Source organism: Capsella rubella, unplaced genomic scaffold (genome assembly GCF_000375325.1).
Source record: "Capsella rubella cultivar Monte Gargano unplaced genomic scaffold, Caprub1_0 scaffold_3, whole genome shotgun sequence".
Classification (NCBI taxonomy): domain Eukaryota; kingdom Viridiplantae; phylum Streptophyta; class Magnoliopsida; order Brassicales; family Brassicaceae; genus Capsella; species Capsella rubella.
In genome coordinates this window covers 6,462,602-6,483,214 of record NW_006238921.1, presented here as the reverse complement: position 1 = coordinate 6,483,214, position 20,613 = coordinate 6,462,602, and the positions used below count along the sequence as shown (strand labels likewise).

The following is a 20,613-nucleotide window of genomic DNA, read 5'->3' as shown; positions in this document are numbered from 1 at the left end:
GGCAACCCGTTCATTTGGCTTTATCTGTGTTTTGTTTTTTCTTGCCAACTTACTAGCTTTACAAAAAAATCCATGTACCTCTCATTTTTTCTTGTTTTTACGTAACAAATAGGAAGGGTGATTGCACTCTATATAATATATTTAACTAAATTTATTGATGCATAAACATGTCACTTTTTAAAATTAACTATTAAGTAAATATAGCATAACTTGGATTATGATATCACAACTTCTACTCTTGTTTAGTTTTTACTGTTTAAAACATTAAATGTGACATCTCTCTGAGTGATGTTGGTGTCATCGGGGTAGAGAGAGACCCGCCTGAAAGATCCGAGAGAGGAAGTCCAAGTTACAGGTGGCCAGTAGGTCCATGATGGGTATAAGACTAGGAATAGAACTTGGGATTCCCAAAACCTTTTGAGCTGGATCGATCTATACCAAATGCTTTGCCTAGCCTAACCTCTCTAAAACTGTAGCTCAGTCAAACCATCATAGACTCAAAATCTAATGTTCTAAAGATAATAACATCAATCTTCATGATAGACATACTACTCGTTCGTAGTTCGTTAAAAGGATTCTTTTTTATATACTTTACAACATACAAAAAAATATAGCATAATTGATTAAGGATTTGGATGCAACAACTATTTATGATGTAATAAGAAAAAGAGAAAATACATATATCATTAATCAATATCGCTGCTTCTCTGGTCCATCACCATGGTACTTTAGTTTTCAAACCAAAGGCAATTGAAACATTTTCATATAATGCCAGACCAAACCGAACAGAAAAGAGTAAAACGAGAAAACTGACAAAACATCTGTTGGGCATTTCGTCGAACACTTAGAAGGCATGCTCCCACGCAACTCAAACAAAACAAGGCTAACCGGAATCTTCATCGACCAGACTAAGTTTCTCTTCTTCTTGTCTCCTCAGCATTTCCTTCTCGTATTGCTTTAACGCTTCCTCCATCTTCATCTGCGTTATACACAACAGTCTTTAAGGTCGAGCACAAGCGTTTTCTCCAGAGAGAAGACGAAGACGAAGAAACTAACCTTGTAGCTAACTTCGATGCGATGCATTACGTAGAATCCGAGAGTCCCCCCGAGAAGTGTTCCAGCTATGATCCGTGCGTAACCCCATGTCAGTGAGCTCAACGCCATTTCCTCGCTTTCTTCTCTCTTCTTCCTTCGGTTCTCTCACACAATCTCCAAGCTTTAGAGATCTCGTTTTACCGGAACCAAATTAGAACCGTACCGACTGGTTCAATTCCTTGTTTTTGGTTTGGATTTGTTTTAATCCATTTCAAACCGAGCTTATCTTCGGTTCGGATTAGATTCACAAATCACAGTAAACTAAAACAAATTATGGGTATTTCACTTTCAATTACGTTCAAAGAAGTCGGTTTAATTACATTGACCAGTTTAAAAAAGCTGACAAATGATTCTGACCATCTCAATTTCAATTATTTACGGAGAAGTTGGTTTACTATGGTACCATGATTCGGTAATTTGTAAACATAGACAAACATTTGTAAACCAAAACTAAGCTGGCTTTAGATGCTTTCAACCGTTCGGTTCAAAGAAAAATTCAGAAACAAGTGCCAAGTGATCGCTTCCTAGTTCCTGCAAAACCAAAGACGACGAAGGCTCTTAATGCATTAAACATAAAAGTGTGGTCACAAAACTTAAAACTGTAGAATGTAGATAATAAAACATACTTGACAAGGAAGACCTCTGGTTTTGCAGAGAACATCAATGGGAAGTGTATCAAGAACTCTTGCAGGTACAAGACCATCAGAGTACCTAAACCAGACCACACGTATGTTTCCCATTAGTGTTTAGTTTCATCGGCCAACTGTTGAATTAGTCACTGTCATGTTTTGGTTTTATGTAAGGTGTTTTACCAGAGATAATCAACCGTTCCAAGAAATTTCGAGTGATACGAGGTTGCTAGAGGTTCACCAACAGAGTCCCTGGTATTTGCAGAGCCCTGTTGTGTAACATGAAAACACATAATCCTATTTGAGTCTGATTATTTCACTCGTTCTTGTCAAGACAGTAAAGCTTTGTTTGTTACCTTAACTGAGGCGTATGAGCTACTGAGTTTCAGCGGATGTACAGCCCAGTACGAGTTCTCTTGCCCGGTCGCGACGCGGATCTCTTCGTTGGTCCAAGAGCTACAAATTCAACCAGAGGTTAACACAATGGCTATTTCACCAGGTAGACCACTAGACAAAAATTAACTGCAGACCTATTCAAATCTTCAAAGAATGATCTTAACCTGCTTATGAAAGTTATTGAATTACTAGTTTTGCTTCCGGTCTCAAGAACTTGGGTTGGACGACAATTTTTCTGGCCAGACAGCTGTCTTTTGTCATGTTCCATGATATTTAGCTGTAAGATAGAGAAACATAATCCAATTTAAGAAACTACAAGCGGAAAAATGTGTGGTTTGACTGAAACAAGACAGTATATGGTCATTCATACCTCAGAGGATGCCAAAAAGTTGTACAATGGACTCTGCCCGTGATTAGATAAAAATCAAATGATGAGATACGCAAATACAAAAGTAGATGGGTTCATTTGAAAAGATTTATACCTGGGGAGTGCTATTGAAATCCCCACCTAGAACAATAGGAATGTCACCCCATTTCTTAGAGAGCAAGTGAGCCTTTGAGCAGAGTGAACGGATCTATCAGTCAAGAATAAGCCATATGAACGAATCAGGAACTAAAGCTATGACTTCAGTACGTTTTCATGCGCATTCAACATTTCATGACAAATGCTAGTAACTTAGACATATGGACACATGCTAGTGAGCATCTCTTGACTTAGATTCAGTACATTCTCACTAGCTTAACAAAAAAAACCATGAAAAGAAACTGGGAAAAATAGAACTGATGAAGTCTTAAAGCCAAAAGGGCCAGATCAACAATTTGTAAAGCTTTCATGACTGTCAATTGCTTGTGATGAGGACATACCAATTGAAGTGTCGAGACTTACCTGACCCAGCTTCACATCTCCTTTATTTGGATTGTAACGCACGTGAATGTTACCCAGCAATATCTTTCTTGAGTTAGACTTCCGCAGCTTACAAGAACCACCGAAAAATTTGATCAAGAAAGGAAATCGCCTAAGCATATACATGAAAACAGTTTGTATAACATTCAAAAGAATGCTACCTCAAGAACAGCAAGCTGTGCAACATTATCGCCCATACCAAACTGGCTAAACTCAATGTTTTCCCTCTCCAAAACTCGAAACCTTGTCAAAAAGAAGATACAGTATTATCTTAAACAATGCTGAGTTGAAAATTGTCGTTTATCTTCAGACTAATACAAATTGAGACCAAGCAACATGAGCTACCTGTCAGCCTTCCAAAACACTGCGCATCCATCGATGTTATCTCCAGTTCGCCGCTGCCATTGCAAAGCTTATATTTTGTAGTCCTTCTATAGAAACACAACTTTTTGCTGATGCTTCAGACGAAAAGGTAAATGAAACCAACCAAAGATGTTTTATATACGTAATGCCATTCATTTTTATAACCAGAGAAAACTTTCATTGAACAAACAACAAAGGAAACACAGAAACCTTGTAGGAGCCAGCATATCCAGCTTTCTCCATCATGCTGAAAAGATCGAAATACTTGTCTACTTCCTACAATGACCATGCAAACAAAATCAACATAACACTCAACCTCAGAGTCGATAAAGGAAAAGTCTATTACCTGCATACAGATTATGTCTGGATTGAGACGAATGAGCTCCTCGCATATCAACCTTTTGCGGTATCCCCACTTAAGGTAAGGAAAAGACACATTGGAGTACAAATCTATGTGATGTGATGCATTTCTAACTCCCAGTATGTTGTATGACACTACAGTGAATCTCTCTGAACCTAATATTACACAGAGACGACACTTGTAAGAACAAAGGCATCCGCAATAGAAACTCACAAAGCCTAACAAATATCTCAACGACGTTTAATTTACCACTCTAAATACTTCACAAAGCCTGGTGCACAATTCATGAGTAAACACAAATAATCTCTTAAGAGCATTATTTTTAATTCATATTACCTTGGGACACTGGAGTAGTTGTATCTGAAACGATCCAATCACGAACAATCCGAGAAGACGGCATTTGATCGGGATGTCGACGCCGGGGAAGAGGGTTGTGCCATCTACGGCTGTAAGAGCGATTTGAATATGGTTCGGGATTTGAATCGGACGGTCCAGATGTGGAGGAGCAAGACACGGCGAAGTTGTTGGCATCGCAAGAGGAAGAAGAACGGAAAGATAGAGGCGATAAAGGGCATGGATTAAATCCAGATGAAAGGTGACCACCGAAGGAGATACGGTTAGCTCCGGTTGGCCGTGACCACGAACAACCAACGCAATTCACACAACGCATTCGAATTTTTTTTTGTGGAGGTTTTGAGATGAAATTTTCAGAAATATTTGGAAGCAATCCAAAACCACACATACCGCTTGGCGCCCAGACGGATAGATATCTTCTTCTTTTTTACGCATCCATGGGCCACTATAAGATAGGCCCAAGCCCGTTAATATCTCTTCTTCTTTTTAGTTTGCGGCCTTTCTAATTTACTTTCTTTACAGGTTTGTTTTTTATTGGTTAAACTTAACCCAATCAAAGCCATAATGTTTTCATTTTACAATAGCGACATTTCTACTAATCTTTTCCTAGCAAGCATGCGAGTAATAATAGTATAAATGTATCATGGTAGAGTCTAACTCAAAACTGTATCAATAATAATAATGTCTATGTTCCTTTCTCTTTTTTGCAATATTTGCCTTCGACAAAGAGGAAAAAAAAAACTCTTATTATTGCATCTACATTATCATGTTCTTAAGGCCTTTATTACTATAAAAGTACTCCATATTAACGAATCTTGAAATGTAAATTTAAATGAAGCATATCAGCACATGTATAAAAACAAAAGCATCCGATTGTTGTTGATTTAATATGCATCATCTTATTTAGGGAAAAAGTAAAGTGGGTATGGTAGCAAGTTTTTTTATAAAAACAAAAGAGAAGTAAATGATACGCAACAACCAAGGCCAAAAGGGTGCGTTACCATTAATTCAGGGAAAGCGAAATAAACCCAAATCTCGTCTAACCATAGTAGTAACAACTTACCCACTTCTCTCATTTAATTACCATTTCAACCTATATCTACACTTTTCCACTTCGTTATACCTTAAAGCCTTGGTTCCACTAATCACAGTAAACAAATTACATTCACTTACGCTCCACAAATCAACGTTAGTCCCCAAATATAACAATTAACAACACACATAGCTAATATAATAATATAAAGTTTTAATACTTTTTAAATTACCGCATACAGCTTTTACTTTACTAGGGATAAGATTTTATAGCTTTGCTCTACGTAAAATATGAAAAAGTCGATGTTGTTAAATAATTAAGAGTAATTAGGTATTCCAAGTTCTTTGCAATAAAATAAAGACACACGTACTTAGACTAAGTCACGCATATCTAGGAGTACTGGATAAAATCGCTTTGTAGACTTGTAGTAAGAAAAATTTAGCAAGTCAATCCCTATCAAGACAACCAGTACCCACCTATCTATCTACTCGGTCCGTACAGTAACCTACGCTGTAATATTTGAGTTAAATTCTACATAGTACAATTCTTCTTTCCTTTTGACGCCAATATAATTATTTATATAAACAATCTCAAAATTACATTTGTTTTTTTTTTGTATAAAATATTTATGCCATGTCGGGATCATTTTTAATTTTATTATTGTATAATATAAAAATACAATATCCAACTATAAAGTTTTTATACATGTCGTAATGTGATGATAAATAATTGATGTGGCTTTTATAACCACAGCAATTCTGGCGTGACTCTCTCCGCAACATTTTATTTTATTTTTCCTCTCTATATAATCAAAAACATTTCTTACTCTTTCCCTCTTCCACATAACTCATATCAACCTTCGCCGGGAAAAATGGCTCTCGTGCGATTTATCTCTCTCCTCACCGTCACTCTCTCTCTTTTCCTCACCACGACCTATGCTTCATCACGTTCTCTATCCACCCCACCTGAAACGACTGTGCTCGACGTCGTTTCATCTCTCCAGCAAACACAAAGCATCCTCTCACTCGACCCGAGTCGTTCCTCACTCACCTCCACCAGACCCGAATCCGAATCCTTATTCGACCCGGTTTTCCTCAACTCGTCTTCACCACTGTCTCTAGAGCTTCACTCCCGAGACATTTTCGTCGCGTCGCAGCACAAAGACTACAAGAGCCTGGTACTGAGTCGTCTCGAGCGTGACTCATCCCGAGTCAACGGAATCGCCGCAAAAGTCCGATTCGCCGTCGAAGGGATCGACAGATCCGATCTCAAACCCGTTTCCAACGAGGATACACGGTACCAGCCCGAGGATCTAACAACGCCTGTCGTCTCTGGAGCATCCCAAGGAAGCGGAGAGTATTTCTCAAGAATCGGAGTCGGAACTCCGGCGAAAGAGATGTACTTGGTGCTCGACACCGGAAGTGACGTGAACTGGATCCAGTGTCAACCTTGCTCCGACTGTTACCAACAATCCGACCCGGTTTTTAGCCCGACTTCGTCGTCCACGTACAAATCACTCACTTGCGCTGCTCCTCAGTGCTCTCTTCTCGAAACCTCCGCTTGTCGCTCAAACAAGTGTCTCTACCAAGTTAGTTATGGTGACGGATCCTTCACCGTCGGTGAATTCGCTACCGATACGGTGACGTTTGGTCAGTCCGGTACACTAAAGGACGTAGCTTTGGGATGCGGTCACGACAACGAAGGTCTCTTCACCGGAGCAGCCGGTTTACTCGGTTTAGGAGGTGGAGCTTTGTCAATGACCAAGCAGATGAAAGCGACGTCGTTCTCTTACTGCCTCGTCGACCGTGACTCGGGTAAATCGTCGAGTCTTGATTTCAACTCGGTCCAACTCGGAAGCGGAGACGCGACGGCGCCGCTTCTACGTAACCAAAAGATCGACACTTTCTACTACGTCGGGCTCAGCGGGTTCAGCGTCGGTGGTCAGAAAGTCACGATACCTGACTCGATCTTCGAAGTCAGCACTTCGGGAACCGGAGGAGTGATCTTGGATTGTGGAACCGCCGTGACTCGTCTTCAGACAGAGGCCTATAACTCGCTTCGCGACGCGTTTATTAGACTCACCGCGAATCTCAAAAAGGGGACCTCGAGCATCTCTTTATTCGACACGTGCTACGATTTCTCGTCGCTCTCCACCGTGAAAGTACCGACGGTGGCGTTTCATTTCACAGGAGGTAAGTCGCTAGATTTGCCGGCGAAGAATTATCTGATCCCAGTAGATGATAGTGGAACGTTCTGCTTCGCTTTTGCTCCGACGTCGTCGTCGTTGTCGATCATCGGAAACGTGCAGCAGCAAGGGACACGTATCACTTACGATCTAGCGAATAATCGTATTGGACTGTCAGCGAATAAATGCTAGAAAAAAGAAAAGTAGACAAATTAATAGTTTTACAGATATATCAGTAAAACTTTTTTTATGGGAAGTACGGAAACAGGAAGAAGATGAAGAAAAACAAATCTTTTTAAGTGTGAATTTTTCCTTTTCTATGTCTTTTTTTTTTTGCTTCTTAATTAATCATAAGTTATTTCTCAATATTTTATCGAAATAATAATAGGATTAGTTATTTACTTATGTATAATTAAGTTTGAAAATGAAGTTGTTGTCTCAGCAAGCTCTATCAGGTAGCAGTGTTTGTGAGAAGAATAGTCAAAAAAGAGTTTTTATGTTACACAAAGAAGCTTGTAGTATCTTTTTGTAAACTATAAAGAAAAGTCTTCAAAGAAACAAACTTTTCTGTTGTGGCCCCAATGTTCTTTCAATATTTTATAAATTACAGTCTGAATCTACCAACTGTGTCTATAAATCAATCAATGTGAAAGTTAAGTTGCGGTAGTCAAAAGAAAGAAGAAGAAAAATGACAGGGTAGAGAAAAATTTGCCTTTTTCACATTCGATTATATAAAAAAATATTTTCATGGAACAGTGGGCGAACTGAATTATCATTCTAATCACTATATAAGTTAAAAACATAGTTTTTATATTAATACTAAAAATTCAAAGGAAATATAATAAAGTTTTCAACTGAATTTGATTTCGAGTTCACATTAATATGCATAAGAGATCATAACAAATTAGACGGTTAATTGTGTCATTATGTGCGTAAGCAAAACATGCATGCATGGAGCCACGTCTTGGGGAACGAATGACGAGGGTCGACTTTTAGGGTTTTTACTTACCTTAGCCATCGTAATATAACGACTATCGAGTATAAATGTATAATCATGTGCATATAAAGTCACGGCCCACGGGTTGAGTTAGTTGGCCAGCCCGTTACTAATTTCGTCATCAAAAGTCGTTTTCTTATTCATTTTTGTCTCTAAAACTTTTTTTCGCTATAAAATGGTTAGGCGATACGGATAATTACCATATACTATACACTACCTTGCGGTTGTGTGTGATATCATCTTATATGTATGATGACTGCAAAAGAAATTTATAACATTTTAACAAACTTCAAGAAAATGCCATTTCGTATTTAACGCTACATGGCGTGAACGCAAAGGGTGACGGTAGAATATTGGTAGCGGAAACTTAGGATGCTATTTCTGTCTTAGATCTAATTAATCATATGGGAGATGTTTAATTCTAACGGAATCTATATATATAAAGTTAATTTTTTCTCTCTTCTCCTTAAGCCACATCATTATCCACCTCATTTTATTATTTAATTTTTAAAATTAATTATACCATTTTATCATTTAATTTTAATATTTAAACCTATGTAAATAATCTATATATATAAAGTTAACTTTTTCTCTTTTCACCTTAAGCCACATCATCATCCACCTCATTTTATTATTTAATTTTTAAAATTAATTATACCATTTTATCATTTAATTTTAATATTTAAACCTATGTAAATAAGTTTTTCCAAAATAAATATGAAAGGTCTTTTATTATTATTATATATTATAAAACTAAAAAAAATAATTGATTAAGAATTAAAAAAACTTACTAATTATCGATTATACTAACAAATATAATGTATAATATAAACCCCACATCATCATTCATCTTAATTTTTTACATTGATTTAGAATTACAACACTTTAGTTTTTAATTTCTTTTCTACCTCATAACTTAGCTTTTATTTTATTTTTCAATTCAATAGTGCTTTTAAGAAAATAAATAATATAGTAAAAAACATTTATGTCCAAAATAAATACAAGTATATATTTATAAAGTAATGATCAATTTTTTGATTAATGGGGCTAAATACAAAAACAAAATACAAAGTAAGGATATTTATACTATACAGATAGATATACCACTAAATTGATGTCATCCGAGGCCACCTCAAACGAAAACACAACCGATTTTAGGCATAAGAGTAGAAAAAAAAACCTAAAAAGTAAAATGAAAAAACTTGGATAAATAAATAAGTGGATTCACCAGAATAATTTGGCTTACAAGAATTGAAGGCTTTTGAAATGTAAGGTTTTAACAGCTACTATTTGACCTAAATCAAAGTTAAAAAAAATAAAAATAAACATTTCATATACTAAATTAATACAAAACAACAGTAAAAACAAAAAAAAATAAACAGAAAACAAAGAAAAATCAAAATATAAAAAACAATTATAAAACTCCCGCGCGAGCGCGCGGGTCAACAACTAGTACATATATATATATATGTGGATTTATGTGATTTTGTTCATAAATTACGATGTACATATGTGAAGTAAGATATATGTCATTTTGTGAGTTTACGTTTGGGATCAAAACTATATTTACTTTTAATATGCCTTCCCATTAATCCAACGTTTGTTGTAATAGTAAAGTCTTATCAATCGAAAACTATATATCATGAAATTTAAATCATGACTGATTATCTTATGTCCAAATAAAAGTTATACTATAAACGTATAAAGTATGATTCGTCTCAAAATCTCAAAATTAACATGATAATTTAATATAAAACGATTGCATAAAAACTAAATTAACAAATTGAATATGGACGTAGTAGCGTTAGGGGGTGAGGTAATTGAAGAATAAAGAATCACATGCAGAGTGGCCCCCAATCTCATCTCATTATGCTCCTTTTGGACAATGCCATATGAATGCAGCCTACGCTATTTTTGTCTCCCCCAAACTCTTTTATGATCTTTTTTTTTCAAAATCATATTATATATACGGTATCAATATATACCAACAAATATATTAACATTCTTTGCATGCGTTTGTGACCAAATAACTATGATTATTGTCTAAAACACATTTTCAATTCAAAGAGTCGAAGAAAGGGAAGAAGAATAAGCTTTTGGTCATGGTGGTTCTTAAGAACTCAGAATATTGTGTGACCACTTTTGTTATTGGCTTGTCTCTATGTATACCGTATTATCTCTCGCCCAGTGATTTGATTGATGGTTTTCTGCGATTAGAGATTACTGATCGAACCAACACTTTGTTCACACGAGTATATATATCTTTTCTGTGGAACGGTGAATATTGTGGTCCATAGACACAAATTTTGTAGGCTACGAGCTAGGACGAGTTTTTGATCATCACCCTTGTGAGTATTTTTGTTTCCATTGGGAGCTAGATATCTTTTTACAACTCTTATATATGTATATAGTCTTAAGAGATAATCGATACAAAACTAGCTAGGAACATTTATAATTAGTATTTGATATTGCAATAAATCTCGTTTATACGACTGTCAAGACTACGTAGTTAGGAAAATTTAATATGATTTTTTCATTTAACATAACAAATTCATGATTAACATAACAAATTCTAGTAAGACAAACATTTTATAGCTTTCCATAAACCCAGGTTTATTAAAAGTCTATATTTTGCATTAGTTCGTGGTAGTAGTAAAGATAGAACTAATGTTTATTACTTGATAATATTTATTAAAAGTTTATTACTTGATAGTATTTCATATTTGTGTTTGTTCTATTGTTTAAAGTTAAAACAAAAAGAAGATATGTGTGTTAGTAGTCCCCCTGAAATAAATAAGAAGATAGCATAATGGCGATGGATTAGCAACCAACTAAATTGATTGCAAATTAGAGAAGTGATGTATTAACAACGAATTTAAACGTTAAGCGTCGTGGTTTAGAGTTTTTGGATTAATAATAAGAGAGAAAAGGGAGAGAACAAGAAAGTAAAGGAGGGCACCGTTCCCTCGTGGTCCTCATTACCGCACGTGGCCCCCACTCCAGTTTATTGTCGGCACGATATTAAACTCAATAGTAAGATGACACGTGTCACTGTAGCCCTCCTCTCGGATGACGAACTTTCAATTCTCTTTTCTAACTACAGTAACTAAGTACCAGTTTCTGTGTTTCTCACACTAGAATCAGACAGTAGAGATACTGCTGCTGCCGTGTCACGTGGACGATACTATAGTAACGTATGACCCCTTCCCCCCAAATATTTACTACAAAATTATACTAATACTAATAGAGACTTACCTACTAATCATGCCAATTATTCACAGTTTTGTACTTAACACAAACTTTAAAATATGATTTCCGTAATACATATAACAACGCTTTCTTTTTCTTTATGGAAACAATGGATCATTTTATTTCTAATGCCAAGTTGTTTGGATACATTATTCTTTTTTTTTTTCAAGATGGTTAAAGGATGTTGATACTTTTGTCATAAACTAAACCAATTACTTGAGTTGTGTGTTTTATTAGTACAATACGTAGTCGTTTCCAAATATAATGAAACTAAATTAACAATGTTATAACCCTTATTTCAGTAAATGTGTATAAATGAGCCACTCATCACTCATGCTCTCCATCTATGTTCTCCAGTCTCCTACACTTACCTAGTTGCCTATATATGCTTACTTAACTAACACATATTGTAGTTGGATGTATCTAATGAGTATATAAATTAGGGCATAATGACGCAGACAAGTTATATACTAGGACGAAAACTTATAATTATGACCCATATAAAGACGAAGACAGTATGCGACATTAAATGCGTTTTATTTACTTTGATTTATTTTTAACAGTATCATTTATGCAAATTCATTAAATTCTATATTTACAAGTTCCAAGATGCGCATTGGATACTTCTCGTTTAAAAGTTAAGAGTTTATCCCTCCCTATTCACATTGATTCCTCTATCCTGAAATCTCGTTTCATAATCTTTGTTTCGAGTTTGGAAAAATCGATCTTGAAATGGACTTATATGTTTGTACTCATCTATGGATAATGAAATATGAACGACACACACACACACCCCGTTGTACCCTTCGTAGGGCCGATGTAAATGATTCCGTTCTCATTGAAACATGAAGGAGTGAACTTGTGTTTCACGGATATGGTGATGACAAAAGTTATTTTTGGGGATCTGATTTATCTATTTTGTCCATGTGGTTTTACTCCTTGAATCTGAATACATTACGAGCGAAAACGAAAGAAGGGATATTATAAAGGGACACATAGTAGTGATACTACAAAGAACTTAATGACCAAAACTTGTTGAGCGGTTGACTAAAACTTGACGGATGGAGAAGACCCGTTGAAAGAGATCTGATCGCCAAGTGGTGGTGTTAGCATTAAAACCACTCTCCGTTCTCTTTCGGTCCCCAAATTTCTAATTTTCACACCTCACTTTATATAATGCACATGTAAATTATACCAAATATTTTTCTGATCTCTCGATGAATTGTGTTTATCAATATTCTTAAATTTAATCAACTGCATAAACTGTTTTGGCTACTATCACGATGTAAATACACTAGAAATATATATGCTTTTTCTCCCGACCTCTTCATCTTCATAGAGGAACTTCTACAAGTGTCCATAGTGGTTTGTCCATATTTTAATGGCTCTTTGAGCAGAAATTTGGTCTGACCATCAGTATCAAGAAGACTTGTCTTCGTTTCAACAAGCCTAAACTAGGATGATCCGAATATATCACATCCGTATACTAGTTGTATATCTCCATGATATATTACAGCTAATCTCAAGTAGAGAAGACATCAAAGTTTTTGTATGTAAAGAAGAAAGCAAATCCTCCAACTACATCTTTGGCAAAAGCTGCTAGACGTAGACCAAGTGAAGTGACCAACACCTACCAACCCTTGTATATATCTTAAGTTTAACCTTCTACTCTTGTATTGTCATGTAAACATCGATTTTATTATTGGAATGAATGAAAGATCTAAAAAGGTTGGAACCAAATTGCAAGTCCCAAATAAAAATATCAAACTAGTAGCAAGTTGTCGTTAATTAAAGATTTCCTCGTTTTAACAAAAAGTACTAGTTCAAGCCTTCAAGGGATGAAGAAAACTTTTTCCTATGGTCAAAGTTTATTTATCTCAAATTTCTGATTTTCCAAATTAAAGTGCATTGTACTAAAAATTAAACATTTGTGGTGTCTCGAAGCGACACTATCACCCATATACAAGCGACACTATCACACATCAAGCCTAACGTATTTTATCTTCAAAAGCTGTCTCGTTTATACGATCTTCTCCTTGTTAATAAAGAGATCGATCACTATGGCCTCTGAATCTTCTGCTGCCAAGATGCTTAGTTTCTTTTATGGTGTCACTGGAAACCGAATCGTGCACCCAACCCACGGTAGGCTTTCACACTACTATCCCTCCTGCCACATGATGGACTACGTAGTCCATTCTATGAACATTACGCTTTGTGATAATTTTGATTTCAAACAAGCCAATCCCTACTATCACCCCTACATCCTCCGCCTCTACTGTGGTGTTCTGTTTTGGATCCAGTGTCTTAGAGCTGGAAACAATGTCAATGCTCTTACTGATGTTCAATACCGGTTCCTCAACCGGTTCTTGAACAACCATCCCTTGGAAACTCTCGCCATTCCCGGCCCTCTCCTCGAGCTCTTCAAAACTCTCTGCTCTTCCCAGCCTGAGTTTCCTCATAATGGGAAAGTATACCCTCAGATACCTGCTCAACCAGGCCCAGCTCGACGCGATGCCTTCATGGGAAATCTCCTTGAAAGCTACTTCTTGCCTAACGTCCCTGGGATTTTCGCGCTCTTGGAAGACCTCAACCGTCTATTTTCACAATATCCTCCTGTCTATCCAAAAAGAGGCAGACACATTCCTGTAACGGAAGATGCTGTCTCTACCTTCGGTCACAAGACCTTTGGTTCCCATGCTAACAGGACCGAGGCTGAAAAATGGTCACTCGTTTCTCCTGGCTTACAGTACCCTTGTGAAGCCGATCAAAAGCTGAATGAGGCGTTTGCTGAATGCTACAATGATTTTGACTTTCAGGTTACTGCTGCCACTGATAACCTTGAAAGCATCTCCTCCTTCCTCCACTTGAAACATCGCATGACTTGGTTCACCCAGGTAAAAGGAGTTGCGGATGATGTTGCTGCATCCTTTGAAGGATCCGGCACCCTTGCTGACTGCCCTCCGCATGGCTTGGTTGCTAACCAAGTCATGGTCTGTCTCTCTAAGCCAAAAAATCTTCCCGACCCACCAACTTGCATTGCTGATAAGCGTGCAACCTATGAGTTCAGCTACAAGCTCAAAAGCACAGCTTTCAACCTCTCTCCTCTTACGGAAGCTGTTGCTGCCTTCTCTCAGACGCATGTCAGGATGTTTCCTAACCATCCCTTCTTTGGGACGTTCGGATCTAAAACTCTTGATCATGGTCCGTTCTGGAACAGGAGGCCCATTGGCTCTAGCCTTACCGATGATAGCTCCAACCTCACCATCCCATCGATTGTCAAGCAAGCATTCAAATCCAAAGTCCCAGCTACGTAGGTGTTGTTGCCTTAAAAATTTCCTTGTATTCATGAGTTGGAAAAGCAATAAAAAGTCATTCCTCTCTGATGTGTGTTGCTTTCGTGCACTTTTCAAGTTTGTTGTCCCATCTACAGGTGGTTGTTTTTTACTGTGACCAGATCTCAAAGTATGCATATGAACGGATGTAAGCTTTTAGACTAGCTTTTTTTGGGATTAAAGTAAGCTATTTTTGTGTGGCTTTATATATGTATGTAATTAATGATTCGAATCCCGCTGTACAAAATATATGATGATTCAACCTTTTAAAATTGCCCAGTGAACACTAACAGAACCGCAAACACAACGACCAAAAACGAAAAAGTTTAGGGTGAGAGCTTAGAGACCGTGAGGGAGATTTGTGGTTGCTTCTGTCATCAGAGTCTCCTCTGCTCCGTGGCTAACAGAAAAAGAAATAAAAAGGAGAAGAAATTATTTAAAATGAATCACATCATGGAATCATAACAAAAATTGGTGGGTTTAGTACCTGAGATAGCTGTAAGCAGACATACGGTAGAGACAAGTGAAGACAAGTACGTGCAATCCTATTGTGTAGAAGAAAGCAAACGTCCTCGCGTATCTGAAATATCCAATAATCTAACTGAATACGGATGATTCTTGATGATTGAACTTAAAGAGTAATATGCTTACTTGTTTCCTAAAAGGAAGCGACCACTGCTGAGAGTAATCCGATCTCTGATTCCCAAATCTTTGATCCGTTGCTCTCTTTCCTATTGAACACATGCATAGTCGCATATGTAAAGAGTCAACTGACAAAGGAGTTTAAGGCTTGAATCGATAATAGGAGAAAATGCTTCTTATTTTTTTTATTTTACCTTTTTAGAGAATGCTGCAAAAGGGTTAATGTCATCTTCGTAAATTTTCTTGTATTTTGATTCAACATCCGAGCTGAATCCACTTTCAAGATCTTCCACATACTGAGATTGGAGAACGATATCAACCATGGAAAAATAAAGAGCAAGAAAAGGTAAAAGAGAAATGCAATGCAGAAAAGAAATACCTTTTTTGATCCCCGGGAAACAACTTTATCGTGGTTATAATCTTGGACATAACGGATTTTCCCATAGAGTTTCACGTTGTCAGCTTTAGTCTTCTCCAATTCGTCTGTGAGAAAGCCTATCTTCTCTTTTAATCGCCTTATTTCCTGCAATGTCAACAGTACCCAGAATATTATGTTCAATTAGATTTATCTCTGAGATAGAGAAGACAGAGGGCAGAGGATCTTTTATATGCACTACAGTACCTCTTCTGTTTCCCGTAATCGTGCTCGGAACCGATCTCTTTGGCTGCAGATAACTTTTAGCATTGAGCTTTGATCTTGATCTGATGGAACATGCTTCTGATCCATAGGCTAATCATACGGAAACAGACAAAAGAAAAAGAGCAGTAATTACTAATTACTGTAGTGGTAAATTTATTAGTAGTTAGGTATATATAAAATATCTTGGGAATACCATAGCCATATGTAAATTTTCAAATGTTTTGGCAATGAAGCTCAGAGATAGTTTGAAACAAAATTTTAATCATAGTAATATATCTATATATCTACCACAGTTCCTGGCTATATTTTCATTCACGCCACAAATTACTTTAGACCGTTTAAAATTATCTAGTAGAGAACTTAGACTGTTACTATTAATCTAGATCTTAATTCTGAATGATTTAATCCTGCCCTTAATTTTCCCAGCTTAAGAGTGTTGCATGAGGTACCTCAGACTGCTCAGCCACACCTGCTTCTGAGAACTCCCACTCATCAAATAGAGCACCTTTTCGCTCTTTTGAACTGTAACCCTATGTAACAAAAGTAAACATAGTTTTAAGTATACTTCGATCTGGTTTATCCTTTTCACTATCCAGTTACCTTAAAATGGTAACTAAATATTCTTACTACCTTCAAAATATCATCCTCCAACTTTTGTATCAGTCTTTGTTGTTCATTAACCTTAGCTGCCAGTTCTTCTCCCTTGGCTTCAGCTTTCTCAAGCAAGGACGTTTTCTCAGAAAGTTGAACCTGGGAGAAGATGCGGTAATAATTAACCAATGTCCAATGGCATCGACTTATGTATGCACGTCACTGAAGAGGGAAAGAGCAACGAAGAGACAAAACTACAGATGGTGGTGGTTCATTCTGTAGAGGTTATGTACCTTTAACTGAGTGACCTCATGTTCCATTTTTCTGTTTTTATCAAGAAGAAGCGACTCCATTCTGCTCATCTCTTCACCAGTGGTAGCGGCATCCCAATCTTCAGCCTCAATTGAATTGTAACCTACAGCCTAATATGCAAAAATTGCATTACACCTTACACGAAAATATCGTTACCAAAAAGAACAAGCAAATATATATTTGGGCCAGTGGCACGATGTCAGTTACGAGTGAAACTAATTGAGTACCACAATACACTTGAAATAATGAATACCTGCAGAATTTTCACTTTTTTCCGCAGATCATCAACTAATTTTGCTGATGGTCTTTCTTGAAGCTCTTTCTTCATCTCTTCAATGATAGTATCCTGGTTTCATATTAAATAAAGACGGAAGGCTTAAATTAGACCATGGAAAGCGATAGGAAACGTATTTCCAAAGCAAAAATAAAAATTCTCAGCATACATAAAGACAAAACATATCACAAAATTCACCTTTTTATTGAGCAGCGAATTTAATTTCTTTATCTCGGCAACATGACTTTCTCGTTCATTCGCTAAAGTTGTCTCAACATTGTGAATCTCCATATTAAGCTCCGAAATAATTTTCTCTTTTGCATTTAAAGAGTTCTCCAGCATATTATTCGAATCAACATTATCACTGCAATAAAAGAGCACAACAAATAAATCAAACAACGCAAGAAAACATTAAATAAGAGTATAAGACCAATTTAATATTAAGTTCCTGTGTTATATGGATGCATAATGTCACCTCACCTTTTCTTGTTATCAGTATCTTCATTTGCTGTTTGCAGCTGAGAACGCAGATGTCCCTGTTACAAACCAATAAACAAAACAAGGGCGAGAAAAACCCCGGTTTATCTTCAGGCATTCCCTTAAGTAAAACATGACATCCAGATAGCATTTGGTGACAGACCTTTTCCCTCTCAAGAGTAAGGAGCCGGGTTTGAGCACGCTCTACTTCATCCATCAATAGACTAACTTCAGATTGCTTCGCCGCCGTCTCTTCGTCTGATGTTTTAAATTAAGTTAACATGTATTAACAATACAAGAAGGAACAAAGAAAGAAGAAAAGGTGAAATGAGGGAGAGCATTCCAATTATGAGAGCACAAAATGAGCGACCATGTTAAAGCTCAATGCACAACCTGACTGAGCACGGATTTCAAAAAGTTGGCTCTGTGCTAGCTCATGCAATTTTTGCATAGTGGAGACGCTGTCTTTTGCTTGCCTTAACTGATCTTGCAATGCTTGCTCCCTGTATACAGGTGAATATGGATAGGTCGGAGCTGGCTCCAAAACTCCCTAAAAACCCAAAGTATCAGAAAATAAATTATTTTTACCTATCCTTCAAAAGCTCCATAGTTTTCTGGTTTTCCTCAGCCAGGTTTCGTTGCTTGATCTCAACAACCTCTTTAATTTTTTCTTCCATCTGAATCCAAATACAACAGCAAAATATCACTGTTAATCTTTATAAGTTGTCATTTACAAGATCATGAATTAGCATCTCTATATAAGTCCTCTCTATGACACAGTGCATAAGTTTGCATTTGACCTCCCAGAATAGGCTCAAGCATTCGAGCAAGCGGTGCTTTAAAGACAGTTACATTCGTTTAGTTTTGTCCCTATATCAATTAGAACAAGAGGCTTAAAGCAAGCTGACCTGCTGCTCAAGCTGACGGTTCCGTTCTTCTAGTCTTCTTATTGTCGCCTGCTGATTTTTCAGATGAGTCGCTTCAGTCCTAAATTCCTCAAGTTCAACTTTCATTTTTCGATTCTCAGATTCCACTTCAGATAATTTGCGATCTTGCTCCTGGAATACGGCAATTGGTAAGTTCAGTTACATATCATTGAGGCTAGAGGACTTTAGGTATCTATTATGCGAACACTAGGTAAGTGGAGAATTACAGCAATAGAGGCAAGAGCAGGAAATGGATCTGGAGCTTCATAGAGTTTCTGATAGATATTAAGGAACGCATTCTCCCCAAACTTGGCCCTCTTGGTTATATTATCAACTTCTTCTTGATATCCCTTGAGAAGGGAGTTAAACATGCTAAGTTTGTCCTCAGGCGAAGCTTTCTTGAAATCTGTTACCAAGATAAACCATAGAATATCTTTTAAATCTCCCATTATCTTACTCGTGCTTAGCTAGAACTAATTGAGGTCCCTTAGGACATAGAGTTGAAGTGTTAAGCAATATAAAAGGTGAAACAAAAAGTACCTCGCGTGCTCTCTGCAAGCTTTCGTCGATTCTTCTGGCTGTTTTCTTGATTTTCAGCTATTCTAAGCCCTTGCTCATCAAGCAGACTTTTCTCCTTCTCTAGATCAAATTCTGAAACAAAACTTATAAAGACCGGTGAGAATAAACTAATCAAACCAGATAATCCGCAAGCAAACACTGAACCAGTACACCAATTAGCTGTTCCGAAACTATAAAGTGAATTGATAACTTCAAAAGCAATCAACTGAAATTTCTCAGTGCGATCACATCAAACTACCATTGCATTCTCCGGAACATCAATCACCGTCTCTAATTTGATTCAGCCTTACTACTTCCAACAAAATCCAAAATAAACCTAACCGCGAATTTCTCCTACTACCAAACAAGCTCCCACTCAGCAACATAGCGAGTCGAAGCAAACGAATAGATTACACATGAATCTGAAACAAACCTTTCCAAAAATTAGTGACGACAGGAATGGGAGAAGAGGAAGAAGACGAAGAGGAAGGAGGTGGAGGAGTTTTATCTCTCTCCGATCCATCTTGCAAAGCCTCCATTGCACTCGTATTTCGATCCCGATCTCGTTTCTCCGAAGAACTCACAACCAAATACACTTCAATACGAAGAATTTCAGGGCTAATCGAGAGTTAATGAATTTTCTGAGTTTCCTTGTTTTTTTTACTGCTCCGATCCGATCTGCTGATAGAATAGAGTTTTTTGGTGGTAAAACAGTAATTTGTTACTTGAACGTCCCAGCTTTTGTATTTTCTCTCTTTTACCTAAACAGGCTTCAAACTTCAAAAACCAAAACCTTTAGAGGGGTGTATTCAAAATGGAATTTTAAGAGATTTGAGTTTTATTGGGGTTTTAAATGATTTTGATGATTTTAGGGAAGTTCATATCACTTTTGTAAAATCCTTTCAAATCTCACCAAAAACTATGGGATTTGGATTTCTGTATTTTTAACTAAGGAAATCCTCCCAAATCCTCTGAAATCCTTCAAAATCATTAAAAGCCAAATCCACAAATTGTTTTCAATAACAGTGGATTTTAATGTGGATTTTGAAATCATTAGTTGAATAACAGTGGATTTCATGAGACTTTTTAAAATTCATGTTTGAATAACAGTGGATTTGTAAACTTTTTACAAATCAATTGAAATGTCACTTTGAATACACCCCCCTTAGAATGCTAATGGGCCAATCCTTGCGGCATTCATAAGCGCATATGTTTGCTACAGTTGTAGAATTGTTTCATTTTTATTGCATTTAAGTTGAAGAACATTTCTTAGATTTTGTTTATGACTTTTTGAC

The 20,613-nt window shown here is 36.8% G+C and overlaps 5 protein-coding genes across 6 annotated transcripts; 2 read left to right on the top strand and 3 right to left on the bottom strand.

Moving 5' to 3' along the window:
- Positions 1-599: 599 nt before the first annotated feature.
- On the bottom strand, positions 600-1,218 carry LOC17891446. The gene is made up of 2 exons (XM_006298865.2): positions 1,057-1,218; positions 600-979 (listed from the first exon to the last, which is right to left on the bottom strand). Exons 1-2 carry the CDS (start codon positions 1,162-1,164, stop codon positions 884-886), a joined length of 204 nt encoding a protein of 67 aa, XP_006298927.1. The 5' UTR covers positions 1,165-1,218; the 3' UTR covers positions 600-883.
- A 141-nt stretch (positions 1,219-1,359) lies between these two features.
- Positions 1,360-4,456, bottom strand: LOC17892459 (carbon catabolite repressor protein 4 homolog 3). Of its 2 annotated transcripts, none has more exons than XM_023786934.1 (13): positions 4,085-4,456; positions 3,734-3,903; positions 3,598-3,663; positions 3,370-3,422; positions 3,186-3,267; positions 3,007-3,093; positions 2,603-2,695; positions 2,491-2,523; positions 2,255-2,397; positions 2,081-2,180; positions 1,908-1,993; positions 1,722-1,806; positions 1,360-1,626 (listed from the first exon to the last, which is right to left on the bottom strand). In XM_023786934.1, exons 1-13 carry the CDS (start codon positions 4,416-4,418, stop codon positions 1,567-1,569), a joined length of 1,392 nt encoding a protein of 463 aa, XP_023642702.1. In that variant the 5' UTR covers positions 4,419-4,456; the 3' UTR covers positions 1,360-1,566. The 2 variants fall into 2 exon arrangements, with proteins under 2 accessions (XP_023642702.1, XP_006297580.2); XM_006297518.2 differs by having other exon boundaries at positions 2,285-2,397; positions 4,085-4,453.
- A 1,464-nt stretch (positions 4,457-5,920) lies between these two features.
- Positions 5,921-7,769, top strand: LOC17893107 (protein ASPARTIC PROTEASE IN GUARD CELL 1). Its single transcript, XM_006298921.2, has one exon. The coding sequence runs from the start codon at positions 6,007-6,009 to the stop codon at positions 7,510-7,512; it is 1,506 nt and encodes a 501-aa protein (XP_006298983.1). The 5' UTR covers positions 5,921-6,006; the 3' UTR covers positions 7,513-7,769.
- A 5,642-nt stretch (positions 7,770-13,411) lies between these two features.
- On the top strand, positions 13,412-15,057 carry LOC17890570 (IAA-leucine resistant 2). Its single transcript, XM_006300003.2, has one exon. It carries the CDS (start codon positions 13,627-13,629, stop codon positions 14,878-14,880), a length of 1,254 nt encoding a protein of 417 aa, XP_006300065.1. The 5' UTR covers positions 13,412-13,626; the 3' UTR covers positions 14,881-15,057.
- Positions 15,058-15,081: 24 nt separating this feature from the next.
- Positions 15,082-20,004, bottom strand: LOC17893950 (protein CASP). The gene is made up of 19 exons (XM_006297047.2): positions 19,752-20,004; positions 19,301-19,411; positions 18,988-19,166; positions 18,743-18,892; positions 18,423-18,511; positions 18,228-18,337; positions 17,998-18,092; positions 17,838-17,893; positions 17,556-17,721; positions 17,337-17,429; positions 17,065-17,193; positions 16,811-16,930; positions 16,630-16,710; positions 16,163-16,270; positions 15,920-16,063; positions 15,735-15,836; positions 15,550-15,629; positions 15,386-15,478; positions 15,082-15,298 (listed from the first exon to the last, which is right to left on the bottom strand). Exons 1-19 carry the CDS (start codon positions 19,855-19,857, stop codon positions 15,238-15,240), a joined length of 2,073 nt encoding a protein of 690 aa, XP_006297109.1. The 5' UTR covers positions 19,858-20,004; the 3' UTR covers positions 15,082-15,237.
- Positions 20,005-20,613: the final 609 nt, after the last annotated feature.